The sequence below is a fragment of the Condylostylus longicornis genome, unplaced genomic scaffold (assembly GCF_029603195.1).
Source record: "Condylostylus longicornis isolate FDR11 unplaced genomic scaffold, ASM2960319v2 ptg000080l, whole genome shotgun sequence".
Lineage (NCBI taxonomy): Eukaryota > Metazoa > Arthropoda > Insecta > Diptera > Dolichopodidae > Condylostylus > Condylostylus longicornis.
This window is the reverse complement of record NW_026578048.1, coordinates 974,613-988,581: the sequence shown is the minus strand read 5'-3', so window position 1 is coordinate 988,581 and position 13,969 is coordinate 974,613. Positions and strand designations below refer to the sequence as shown.

The window sequence follows — 13,969 nt, the reverse complement described above, 5'->3', positions numbered from 1 at the left end:
GAACAACGGCAAGTCCAAAATAATAGAGATTTTCATATTTATAAAATTATATTTAATATGTTGATTTCTAATAATTACAACAGCATGTACTAGGCAATAGACACAAGTACTCGTACATATTCGCTTTATGTTCAGGTTTTGAGTTTTTTAATAAAAGTTAATAAATTTTGCTGCAGATTTTATGAGTTTTTAGTTAAAATAAATTAAATGTAAAAATGTTGACTAAAGTTTATGATGCACCAACTGTATTTAAGTATCTAAACGGTGTCTTAGCGGTATATAAACCAGCAGGGAAAAAAGTTATACATGTGCGCAATGCGATTCTACACAACATATGCAAAGGTAAGTAAAAAATAAATGTTGCTTAAAAAATATGTTCAAACCAATTTTAATCACTTTCAGAGCTAAATGAATTAGAAATCCGGGAACCTAGAAAGCTTATGGCCATAGCGCCAGGAGGATCTTATGGACAAATTTTAAAAAATGTAACTGATTTATCAGACGATATATTAGCTGTAGGACCTCGTTATAAAATGGAAGATTTTAAATTTAGACCTGCTGTAAATTTAGAAACGTACACAAGTGGAGTTTTATGTATACTATTTTAAAATTACTTAAATATTTTAAATGATCAAAACTATTATTATTTTAGTATTAGGATTAAATTCAGGAGTTAAACTAGCAAACAAAATTCAAAAAGCAAGAGCAATTAGGGCTTATTGTGTGACAGGAAAATTAGGAACAGCAACAGAAAACCATTTAGCCGATTCTGCTATAACTGCTCGAGCTACACACAAACATATTAGTGCAAGTAGATTAGCTTCCTTGGTTGCTTCATTACAGGCCTCCCACCTTCGAAAAATGTATGAGATGTGTGGTGTAGATATACAGTCTCAATCAGCTTATGAATTAGCTTGTCAAGGATTAATTAGGCCAGCTAACAATATACAACCAGTAATTTATTCCATTAAAGTAATTAAGTTTAGAAGACCTTATTTTACTTTAGAAATTCATGCTATCAATGAAACGCAATCATACTTGGCAACCTTAATTCATGAAATTGGTATTGAATTAAAATCCGTTGCCCATTGTTGTAATTTGCAATGTATTCGCCATGGTAATTTCAATGTAAACGACACATTATTAAGAAAGGATTGGCATTTACAAAATATAATTGATAATATGCATCATTGTAGGAAATTAATAGAAAGTAATGAAAATTTTACCAATCAGGAAAATATAAAAATTACTACTGATCTTTAACGATGAAAATTCTAAGGATTTGACGGTAATGGGTTGAAATTCAGTTTAAAGATGTTGAAGCAGATAAAGCCATTTTCATCAGGACGATGGGATTTCGTTAGTTGATTATATTAAACGTAACGTTTATTAAAAAATGTTAATTGGTAAAATAACAAATACGATATCGAAGTGTATTGTTTTATTAAAACCATACACGGTACAATCTGAAAATTACAGGCTTGTGGGGATAAATCATCTCTTTTTTTTTCTTTCAAAAAATTAAGTTTGTACATGGAATTTAAGAAACTTTTCGAAGTTCTTGAAACCGGAAAAAGCAAGCTTGTGGGTAGGTTAAAATAACAGCTCTCAACAAGCCACTTAATACGTTCTTATGAGTCAAGAAAGATAATTTTTTAACATCATAAATCTGCAAGATAATTAACATTTGTCAAGATTTTTTTAAATTTTGAAATTTTTTTGAAAACCTATCAAACGTATTAGATTATTTATAGTAGAATAATATTTAAGATTTTTTAAATTTTTTGAATCTATTTTAAAATAAATTCAATGCATACATATTTGATATTGTTGTTTCTTTTATTCTGGCAATCCACTACTAGGGCTGTCGTTTGACTTTTTGTATGGGAAGCCGAAAAAAAAGGAGCCAATTTCCATATTTCATATAAAAACGATTTATTAACATTAGAGCACATAAAAAAAAAGAATCACGAAAATAAAAAATAAATAAATCCACATTAAAATCTTAAGCTTAAAATATATAATATTTTTTATATGAAACTTCATATACTGTAAGCAGACATATGCATTTTTACATTTTTTAAAGTTTGGGCTATAGTGATTGTATAAATTGTAATATTTTCGTTTATTGTGAAAATCTTACACAAACAGATTTTATCTGTCGACGCGTTTTCAGAAGTTCGGTTTTTGGCACTTTATTTGGTTAATTGATTAACTTGTACATAATGTGGTTAATTGATTAACATGTATGTACCTAGACATTACAAAAAATCATTTCTGTCAGCAGTGATATGTACTTAGCTTCCACTTAAGATTTTGAAAACAAATTTATATTGCACAAAAAGTTTTTTTTTACTTTTCAACTGAAAATTTTTTATAAGAATAATTATCAACATGTTTTTTTGATTTTAACTGAGGAAAAAGCAAAAACGAAGTCAAAATGCAAAAGGAGGAACCGGCGTCATATATTTTCAAATCGTAGCCAAATGGCTCCGATTAGAGCCAATAACAGCCCTGTCCACTACTGTAATTGGTCCTTCAACGCATTAAAAAGATTTTGATAACGTTTTTAAGTTAATAACAGAGCAAAGGCGATTTGTCGCGGCGAAAAGTCAAAACTCATGTTGAATACATATATGTATTTAAATGAGTTCTATCCTAAAATTCTTATTTTACCACTGGCGGTTTTTTTTACATCATCAGTTTCCGTGTGTATGTTATATTAACCGTGTTGTTTTGCTCTGGTTTAAGGCCTGGTTTTTTTAAAATTCAAAAGAACGTTTCGAGTTTTGAATTTTATAAATTTTTTAAGTTGGTAAGTTTACATAAAATAACGTTTTGATTTCTGACATTTAATTTTTATATTATAAATCTAAAATCATAATTGTTTAATTTTTATTATGGCAATTTTTTTGAAATAAAAATTTTTAAGTAAATTTTAAAACGTACCTCTTACTTTGATTTTCCATTTTTTATTTAATCAAATGTCATTTACTCTATAACAACGTAATAACTAAAAACATTTAAAACAAAAAAACTATGTAAAAAGCGTAACAAATAGAATTAGACTTGTAGATTTGTTGATTTGTACAACGGGGGCAACAGTGCATCGCGACTACGTATAAGAATCTATTGTGCACCCCATCCGAGCGGGGGCATGCCCTACAACACACGCTCGAGATCCACTCAAGCAACTTGTGAGGATAAGGAGACCGTTCCAACACCATCCCCCTTCTATGAGAACAAACAGAATTACTAAATATTTAAGATCTGGATAAAAACAGAATTATCCGGCATTTAAGCTGTCATTTTTTTCATATTAAATTATTTAAAAAATTTTTTCATATTATAAAATTATAAGAAGATTCGTGTCCAAAATAAAAATATGTTCTAAAATTTTTCAAGTGGCAGCACTTTATAGTTCTGGAAAATTCTTCATATTACCAACATGAAAAATGGATTTTGTCAATTGTCAGTATTGGTTTTGTACTATGAAAAATTATAAAATATTTGTACATACTAATTCGAAATCACATTTTTAAAAAGTCTCTCTGAAAGTGAAGTGCTGTAACTGGTTATTGATCAAGTTTTATTTTATATAAGTGGAAAATTATTTTAATTACAAAAGAATCGTTTACTTTGTGTTTAAAATTAAAATCAATTAAAAAATGTAAGTAATTATTTTTTAAAAACATTTATTAGGTAAAGTTTTGTAACAATTGATTTAAAAAAAAAAAATGGAATGTTGCAAAATAGAAAAAGGGAGATTTCATCGTATCAAAAAGTTGCATTGAATTGTAAAATAAAATATATCTACATTTTTTCAGTAATTTTTGTAAAAATTTATTTATTCATACATATATATATAAGTAGAATAATTACTAAGAAAAATTTTATTTTTTCATCGCCATGAGTTAAGAATTTTCTAGATTGTTCTTTCAGCATGTGTAGTGTTCTTTAATATTGATTTAAGTGTATATTTATATATATACACTGAATTAGATATCTTTATACATATATTATACTTGGAATTGTGTACATATATGTATGTGCGTTTGTGAACATTGATTTTATTAAAATTTTTAAATGGCGTCTGCCATTTTTTTTTTCTTTGTGTATGAGTCAAAAATGAAAATGCTGCATAAGCAAATTGCGTCACTATATTAAAATTTTCATTGTACATGCATATCGTGTGTAAAAAGTAAAATTGGTTTATCTAGCTTTTGAAGCTAGTTAAATGGATTTCAGTTAGAATTTAATAGGGAAATAGTTACACTTATATACAGAAATACATACATAGATACTTGCATGTGTAACGATTCGCATGTAATGCAGAAGAACAACACGTGATTGGTATTTCAAAAATATATTATTTTACAGACCGCATTACAGATTTTTTGTAATAAAAGAAAAAGATTTTTTTTTTTTTTAATGTAAAGGCATTGTCTAAAAATATGCAACATACGAATATATGTACATACTCATAAGTATGTATATACTTATAAGTATGTACATACATATGTACATACTTATAAGTATAAGTTTAATCGATAAGCCCTTAATATTTTTTTTTTGTTGAAATTAATTTTAAAATGTACTCCAATACAACTACACACATATATATCTGAATATTATAATTATTTGTTTTTCTTAATGTTGATTCGAAATTTATTTTGAATTTCAGATTAAAATGTCTAAAGCTCCAGCTGTTGGTATTGATTTAGGTACAACCTACTCGTGTGTTGGTGTATTCCAACATGGAAAGGTTGAAATTATTGCCAATGATCAAGGTAATCGGACAACACCATCATATGTTGCCTTCACAGAGACTGAACGTCTCATTGGGGATGCCGCAAAAAATCAGGTCGCCATGAATCCTACAAACACAATTTTTGACGCAAAACGTTTAATTGGTCGCAAATTTGATGAAAAAGCTGTTCAATCTGATATGAAACATTGGCCATTTGAAGTTGTAAGTGTTGAAGGAAAACCCAAAATCGAAGTTATGTACAAAGATGAAAAGAAGACTTTCTTCCCAGAAGAAATCAGTTCCATGGTTTTAACCAAAATGAAGGAAACTGCAGAAGCCTATTTAGGAAAAACAGTAACGAATGCTGTTATTACTGTACCAGCTTATTTTAATGACTCACAACGTCAAGCTACTAAAGATGCTGGCACAATTGCAGGCTTAAATGTTTTACGTATTATTAATGAACCAACTGCTGCTGCAATTGCTTATGGTTTAGATAAAAAAACATCTGGTGAACGCAACGTTTTAATTTTCGATTTGGGTGGGGGCACCTTTGATGTATCAATTCTCTCCATTGATGACGGTATTTTCGAAGTCAAAGCAACAGCCGGTGATACACATTTAGGCGGTGAAGATTTCGACAACCGCCTTGTCAATCACTTTGTTCAAGAATTCAAACGCAAACATAAAAAAGATTTGACTTCGAATAAACGAGCTCTTCGTCGTTTGAGAACAGCATGCGAACGTGCAAAACGTACACTTTCATCATCAACACAAGCCAGTATTGAAATCGATTCCTTATTTGAAGGTACCGATTTCTATACTTCGATTACACGTGCCCGTTTTGAGGAATTAAACGCTGATTTATTCCGTTCAACCATGGAACCAGTTGAAAAGGCAATTCGTGATGCTAAATTGGATAAAGCTGCTATTCACGACATCGTACTTGTTGGAGGATCCACTCGTATTCCAAAAGTACAACGTCTTCTTCAAGATTTCTTCAATGGAAAAGAATTGAACAAATCTATCAACCCTGATGAGGCTGTAGCTTATGGTGCTGCTGTACAAGCTGCCATTCTTCACGGAGATAAATCCCAAGAAGTTCAAGATCTTTTACTTCTTGACGTTACACCCTTGTCGTTGGGTATCGAAACAGCTGGTGGTGTAATGAGTATTTTAATTAAACGTAATACAACCATTCCAACTAAGCAAACTCAGACATTTACGACTTATTCGGATAATCAACCTGGAGTTTTAATTCAAGTTTATGAAGGTGAACGTGCTATGACCAAAGATAATAACTTATTGGGTAAATTTGAGTTATCAGGCATTCCCCCGGCACCACGTGGCGTACCACAAATTGAAGTTACTTTTGATATAGATGCTAATGGCATTTTAAATGTAACAGCATTAGAACGCTCAACTAACAAAGAAAACAAAATCACTATTACAAATGACAAAGGTCGTTTGTCCAAAGAAGAAATTGAACGAATGGTTAATGACGCCGAGAAATACCGCAGCGAAGATGAAAAACAACGTGAAACAATTGCTGCCAAAAATGCTTTAGAGTCATATTGCTTCAACATGAAAGCTACGATGGATGAAGATAACCTTAAAGATAAAATTTCCGAAAGTGACAAATCAACTATTTTAGAAAAATGTAATGAAACAATCAAATGGATGGATGCCAATCAATTAGCTGAAAAAGAAGAATTTGAACATCGTCAAAAAGAATTGGAAGCTGTTTGTAATCCAATTATTACCAAGTTGTACCAAGCTAGTGGTGGTGCCCCACCAGGTGGAATGCCAGGTGGCTTCCCAGGTGCTGGTGGAGCTGCTCCAGGAGCTGGAGCTGGTGCAGGTGCCGGACCAACTATTGAAGAAGTCGATTAAATATGCGGTTGCAGAAAGAGCCAATGCAGTATTTTTGCATATATGAGAAACATTAAATTTTTGCATTTTATTTTTTGTTAATGGTTTGTAATAGCAACTCCAAAATGCTTAAAACTGGGCTGTTCACAAAATAAAAATAGCTAAAATCATATTTAAACTTTTCTTATTTAACTGATGCTTTCATTTTTTCAAAACGTAAAAGTTAAATTTCTTTCCATTTAGGTTATTTTTGTTGTTCTCTAACGTAGAGAAAAAACAGCGAAGTCCTCGAAGTTTGACCTTACTAAAAATAGACTGTGGACCCCTCAGAGCTATAAGGGGTGTTATTGATAAGGCCCTACTTCCACATTAGTCATGAAATTCAGAAAATTATGAATGTTATATTTCAAATTTCTAAAATTTTCCGAATATTTTTAAGAGTAAAAAAATTACGTTCGTAGAACCCTTTAAAATTGTACGAAAGAAATAATCGCAAGTAACAAGCGATTTGAAGATATTGGTCAAGATTTAAATTTTTTGAGAATACCCCTATAAAAGCTACTTGGTAAAAATACCAATAAAAAAATGAATAAACATTTGACAGTTGATTCCGAAAAATGGTGCTACCATTGCTGATTCATAATCTCTAGGAAAAGAATTTGTGATCATTTAAAAGCAGTGTTGCTATATTACCAATTTCAATGCAAAATTTGGCATAATGGATTTTAGTTTTGCATTGAGTTTTTTAAAGATTGTGCCAAGAGAATTTTTGGCATAATAGCATTTTAAAAGAGAATTGAAAAATCTGTAGAAAAAAGTTTTAAAGGTTTCACTGCAAGCTTTGATTGTGCGACATATGTATCACATTTATTTTATTTAGCAATTGCCTCTGATTGAAATTTTGTAAATTTATTATTTCTTATTTTGAATATTAAAAAGATGGTTTCATTTATTTATATATTTATTTATAGGCTGTAAGTTAAAAAAATAAAAGTTGTTTGTTTTTTAACTAAACTCCTTTTAGCTACTAAGTTTTTGAAATTTGGCATAAAATGTGTATTTTGTCTAATAGTGATAGACACATTATTCGACCAAATATGACTGTTCAAAAGTGTGTGTCGTAGCTAAGTTCGTAATTCGTAGTCATATGTATATTTTTTTTTTGTGTTATAAGTTTATTCATATTTATAGACCCAAAAAATTGAAGAAACATAAAAGAGAAAAAAATGGTTTTATAAGTTGTCCAACTGCCGACCGCTAATAGTTGTCGATTTTAACTGATTTAAATATTTTGTTTCCTTTTCTCTTATTCTTTTTTTTAGGTAAACAGTGACAAATAAAGCAAAAGGCATTCGGTAAAGTTTATTTTAAATGGATGTAGGGGTTTTTAGTTTTTCAAATGAAAGAAAAATTTGGTTGATGCACGTGATTTTAACGACGAACTCAATAAAGCTTTTGCTGTCATTTAATAATTTTTTATACTTAAAGTGTGAAAATTATGTGGAAGCTCCGTTAAATTTGAGTGTTATGATTAAATCTGAAAACAACAACGCCAATTCACTATTAAGTTCGCGCGCTCTTAGGTAGTAAACGAACCCAGATCTATTTTTGAATCTGTTCTGATATAAAAAACGTTAACATGCATACATAATTTGATATTTGATTGACTTTTAACGAAAATGATTGCATATAAAATATCACACATTTAGCTTATAATATTCTTAAAATTTTCGTTAAGTTTTGGAAACTTTTCGTTGTATCTTACTGTAGTTAGGTTGTAGTTTGCATAAAACTTAAAACCTTTTAAATTTTTGACATTCAGCCTTAAGTCGATTATAGTTGAAATTAATTTTATATTGTTGACTTTTAAGGATTAATTAGAAAATAAAGGTTATTTGACATGTTGCCCAAGTTATGACATGGCTAGTCCCAATAATATTTCAATTTTAATTATTTTAATTAAAATTTATGAAATTTTAATTTTTGTAACATTTTGATTTATTTGGATTTGCTTGTGATCGCTAACAATCTGTATTTTATTTTTGTAAAATATATAAAATTACATAAAATTTCCGTATACGAATGAATTTTTGTTGCTATAAAAACCGTATTTTGTCGAACCTAGGACCATAAAACCAAAATATTTTTGTAGTAAAAAAACACATAATTTTTTTTTTCTGTGTCACTTACTGATTTCTTTTAATACATAATACAAAAAAATTATTCTACACAAATTTACCCTATGTTCTCAATAAATTACTTTATTTCCTTTTTTAAGAAAACTAAAAAGAGATGACTATAGATATTTTTGTTAAAAAATTTCACTCATTTCCCCTCAAATTTCATATACAAACACAATTTTCTAAACCATTTTATATACTCTTTTTTTTCATCTTCTTTTTCAAATATAATTTCTACAGCTAAATAAACACAAGCTTAACAGCCTAACTGGCACTGGTGTATGTGTATAATTATTTTAAACATGAAATACACTTGCATATTTCAATTTTCAAATACATTTACATACAGGGTATATACGATTAGGTTATTTTATTTAATAAAGAGCATAAAAGAAAATATAGAAAAATTTTAGTAAATGAGCAACTTTCGAAAATATTTTTAGTCTGCAGTTGGGCTCGAGTAAAGAAAGTAGAGCTAATCAAAGCTCGGTTTTTTTTTGTTTTTATATATAAAGAAAAAAAAAATAAATAAAATTAATTTTTTCAATTTTTGTGATAAAGAATATTATTTAAAAAAAAAAAACATCAAAATTAGAAAAGAAATAAAACAATTAATTATATTTGAAAAAAAAACTAATTGAGAAACAAATTATAAAATTAATACCAAAAAAAAAAAAAAGGAAGTTCTTATCTCGTGAAAAATCGATTCATAAAGAGAAAGAAATAAGAAAGGAAAAATCGTTGAAAAGAAAAATTTGTCTTTGTTTTTTTTTTTTTTTTTTTTCAAGTGCCAAAGAATAAAATATATACATATATAAATATATATATATGAGCATAAATATGTATATATCTTGTAAACGCAAGGGATAATAGGACAAAACGTCGGTTTATATTCTATTTCATTCTAACGTACATATTTATGTGTATACCGCATTATATAAAAAAAAAATATATATATGACTATTGTTATATATAAGTATATATATATATGTGCATTCATATATATACATGCATTAATATGTGTATTAATAAAAATCGATGAACACTTCAAAACCGGAATAACCAAAATTTTTATGGATAAGAATTTCATTTCTATTATAACGGGAAAATAAAGACTGAGCTCAAGAACATATTAAACGGGTTACAGAACAACTAAAAAAAAAAAAACAACAAGAGAAATAAAACGGATTAAATTTTTTTTATCATTCATTATTACTAAAAAGAAAAAAATTAAAAAAATTAAAAAAAAAAAAAAAGAAATGTTTTTTATAAAGACTGAGTTCTTGCAGCCTATACAACACTATAATACATAAATATAATAAAAAATTAAAAATATATATATATAAAATAATAAAATAAATACATTGTTAAAATTTTGAATAATCTGTAAATAAAAGTACATAAAGCCACAAATTACACGCCCTAAATAATAAAAATAAATTTAAAATAAAAATAAATAGATTTATATATCTACTTACATACATATATATACTCTAATATGCAGATATGTATATATATGTAAATTAAATAATATAATAATGTAAAAATATGCTTTTTGTTTAAAGTGAATAGTGAATAAATTAGAAAAATTCATTGGATTACCAAACACAAAATTACAAGCAACAAAAGAAATTAAACAAAAAAAAAATAATGGTCCCCTATTCACCGTTTCTTCTACTTTTTTTTTTTAATTTGAAAATTATAAAATCGAAATAAAATTCAACAAATAAATTTAGAAAAAAAAAAATTATATTTAAAAAGTGAATTAAATGTTCCTCCTTGTTAACAATTTAAAAAAAAATGTGTGTTAAATAAAATTAATTAAATTAAAATAAAATAAAAAAAAAATGATATATTTTTGCAAAATAAAAAAAATTAAAAACAAAACAAATTAAAAAAATTTTATTTAAAATAGAAGAAAGAAAGCAAAGAATAAAAAAATAGTGCCAAGAAAGAATGCAAATTTGAAGAAAAATAACAAAACAAAAAAAAAATATTTTTTTTTTATAATTTCAATTACTAAAAAAAAAAATTTAAAATTAAATTTAAAAATAAAAAAGAAAAATTGCTTAATAAACCAAAAATTCAATAAAAATGATGATGGCTGCATGTTATGCCAATTATGATATGTCTTTATCTCATAATTTGCCGACGCAACATGCTCATCATGTTCATCAGCATCAAGAACATTCACAACAACATCAACAGCAACAGCATCAACAGCAGCAACAATCTCAACATCAGACTCGAATATCATCAGTTGCTGAATTATTAGCTGCGGCAGCATCTTCATCAATTGTTGCACAACAAAAAGATTATAGTATACCATTACATGTCGATTGTAGTGTTGAATATGAATTACCAAATCAACCAAAACCTCCGGCTGGTCAACGTATTGAACCTTTACTTATGATACATCCATGTTATTTTAGAAAAATGGAAAGTCAAAGACGTAGTCCTTTTATTAATAATATGCCAAATTCAACAAGAAATAGTGCTTTAATATTATCTACATCTTCATCATCTTCATCTTCGTTATTAGGATCATCATCTTCTTCAACATCATCATCAACATCATCATCGTCAACAGTTAGACGATCTTCACAACGTCAAACACAACAACAGCAACATGTTATAACGAATTCATCAACAGCATTAGCTAATCAACAGAGTCAACAACAACAACAACAACAACAGCAACAACAATATCATTCACAAAGTTTGCATTCCATTCAAAATTCAAATCATTTATTAAATCAACAGATACAACAACAACATTTATCACAACAGGCCCGTTATCCTATTATTTCAAATATACAATCTCATCAACAGGCATCAGCATTAGGATCATCTTCGTCATCAAATGTACAATCATCAGTAACATCAATTACAAATAATGATTATAATGAAAGAGCTATGAGACGGGCTACAATAATTCAAACAAGAGCTGTAAATCAACAACAACAACAACAACAGTATCAACAACAACAGCAACAACATCAACATCAAAAACAACAACAAATACCTCAATGGGATAAAATAGCTTCAACATCTTTAGGTATGATATCTTCAATTTCAACACATCCATCAACTACAACAGCGCATCATACGTTACCATCATCAGTGGCATCATCATCAATAGTTCCAACTGTTAATTTAATAGGAAAAACATCAAATTATAATAATAAACCGGTTGGTAAAAGAGATGCTATGATATCTGGTGAATGCAGTAGCAATAATATTATTACAAATAATAATAGTAATAATAATGTCAACAGTAACAACAACAATAATAATAGTAATACCAATAATAATAATATTAGTAACAGTAACAACAATTGTAACAACACCACTAATCATTTAAATAATAATCGCAATAATTTTAGTAATCAAAATAATAATAATAATAATAATAGTAATAATAATAATAACAATAATAGAATTAGTAACAATAATAATATTACAAAAATTAATAATGGTAATAGTGCAAATTGTACATCACTAATAGATACAGCAACTAATTTACGTATGTGGGATGCATCAAATTCTTTAATTGTTCATCGTAGTCCAATGGCAGCTGTTCCTAGTAATTATCAAGCTGGACCAGAGACTACATCAACTTCAATAATTAATAATATACCATATAATAGTACATCTTTATCATCATTAACATCATCTTTACAACAATCATCAACATCATCTGGATCATCATCATCGTCTGCTTCATCTACTGCAGCATTATTAAATCGTAATATTATTGATAATGATAAAATTAATGGAAAATATAGACAGTATTTAAAATCACATAGAATTCATCCATATTTAATGTCAAATACAAGCAATTTAGGTTCAACATATTCTCAATTAGCATCTGTAACTAATTTTCCACATCATCAACAAATGCAACAAATGTCTTGTTATAATGTATAACATTAAAATTTTCTTGCAAAACAAAAAAATACATACTAAAATGAAATTTATTAATATTAAAATAAAATATCCAAAATAAAAAAAAAAAATTATTTATTCTATATTTTAGTGATATTTGGATATAAAAATTTAGTGATATAAATAGAAAAATAAAATTATTATTGAAAAAATAAAAATTGCAGTTGAATTAAAAATGAAAATTATAGAAAATGAAAAAAAATATTAATAATTAAAATTAATTGAAAAATATACCAGAAAAGTGATTATTATTGGAAAAATGAAAAAAAAAGATAAAAATTTCAAAATGAAAAATTATATCCGAAAATATAGAGAAAATAGTTTAGAAACAAAATATGTATATATATATATATATATAAATGTACATGCATACATACATACATATAATTAAAAAAAAATAAATAAATATAAGTATATTAATAATATTGTGTATTATATTTGTAATACAATTATTAATAATAAAAAAATTACTGAAAAGAAAATATTATTACCTATATACATGCTTTAACAATGAAAAAAAAATTAATTATTGCATAAATATATAAGCATACACAATATATACAAATATATATATATAAATTTAATTGAATAAAAGTGATTAAATAATTTATATTGTTAATAATAATACACAAGAATACATGTATAAATGCATAATGGAAAAAAAAATTAAATAATGTAAATTAATTTTTTATGTTTGTATTAAAAAAATAATTAAAATTTAAAGTTGAAAAATTTCTGGTAATTTTATTTTTGTTCTTCTTTGTAAATAAAAAAAATTCATCAAGTATAAAAGTTTTTTTTTTTTTGCCTTATTTTAAAAGTTTAAATAATAATTCACACATCATATATATATATATATATATGTATATATTTATTTGTTTAAGCCTTAAACACACATGGATAAAAAAAAATATACAATATTTAAATTATTTAAGTATAACAAGAATAATATTTCAATTTTTTTATACTACAAGCTTTTCAATTATTATGTGGATTACATTTTATTCATTAATGGATTAAAACATGCAAATCAACTCTATATTACTTAAAATAAAATTATCGAGGTAATTATAAAAATTTTTTTATTAATTGTATTGATTTTTTTTTACTTCTTATATAGTATATAATATAACAGTCATACTTGCTTAATACCGAAACAATAAAAAAAATAGGACGAAAAATGTCATTCCTTTATGTTGAAAAATTTTTATGTCGTTTC

At 26.7% G+C, this 13,969-nt stretch overlaps 3 protein-coding genes across 3 annotated transcripts; all 3 read left to right on the top strand.

Annotated features, from left to right (window-relative positions):
- The first annotated feature begins 100 nt into the window (after positions 1 to 100).
- LOC129613097 (pseudouridylate synthase TRUB2, mitochondrial) lies at positions 101 to 1,799 on the top strand. The gene is made up of 3 exons (XM_055527018.1): positions 101 to 342; positions 403 to 594; positions 653 to 1,799. The coding sequence occupies exons 1-3, from the start codon at positions 216 to 218 to the stop codon at positions 1,261 to 1,263; spliced, it is 930 nt and encodes a 309-aa protein (XP_055382993.1). The 5' UTR covers positions 101 to 215; the 3' UTR covers positions 1,264 to 1,799.
- Positions 1,800 to 3,514: 1,715 nt separating this feature from the next.
- Positions 3,515 to 6,794, top strand: LOC129613095 (heat shock 70 kDa protein cognate 4). The gene is made up of 2 exons (XM_055527016.1): positions 3,515 to 3,670; positions 4,685 to 6,794. Exon 2 carries the CDS (start codon positions 4,691 to 4,693, stop codon positions 6,641 to 6,643), a length of 1,953 nt encoding a protein of 650 aa, XP_055382991.1. The 5' UTR covers positions 3,515 to 3,670; positions 4,685 to 4,690; the 3' UTR covers positions 6,644 to 6,794.
- Positions 6,795 to 10,208: 3,414 nt separating this feature from the next.
- Positions 10,209 to 13,083, top strand: LOC129613005 (centrosomal and chromosomal factor-like). The gene has a single exon (XM_055526881.1). The coding sequence runs from the start codon at positions 10,897 to 10,899 to the stop codon at positions 12,730 to 12,732; it is 1,836 nt and encodes a 611-aa protein (XP_055382856.1). The 5' UTR covers positions 10,209 to 10,896; the 3' UTR covers positions 12,733 to 13,083.
- The last annotated feature ends 886 nt before the right edge of the window (positions 13,084 to 13,969 follow it).

Excerpts from the sequence above, each read along its gene's own strand:
- LOC129613095 (XM_055527016.1), top strand. The coding sequence starts at position 4,691 with ATGTCTAAAGCTCCAGCTGTTGGTATTGATTTAGGTACAACCTACTCG.
- LOC129613005 (XM_055526881.1), top strand. The coding sequence starts at position 10,897 with ATGATGATGGCTGCATGTTATGCCAATTATGATATGTCTTTATCTCAT.
- LOC129613097 (XM_055527018.1), top strand. The coding sequence starts at position 216 with ATGTTGACTAAAGTTTATGATGCACCAACTGTATTTAAGTATCTAAAC. Across the intron at positions 343-402 it reads TCTACACAACATATGCAAAG|AGCTAAATGAATTAGAAATC; the intron begins GTAAGTAAAAAA and ends AATCACTTTCAG. Across the intron at positions 595-652 it reads GTACACAAGTGGAGTTTTAT|TATTAGGATTAAATTCAGGA; the intron begins GTATACTATTTT and ends TTATTATTTTAG.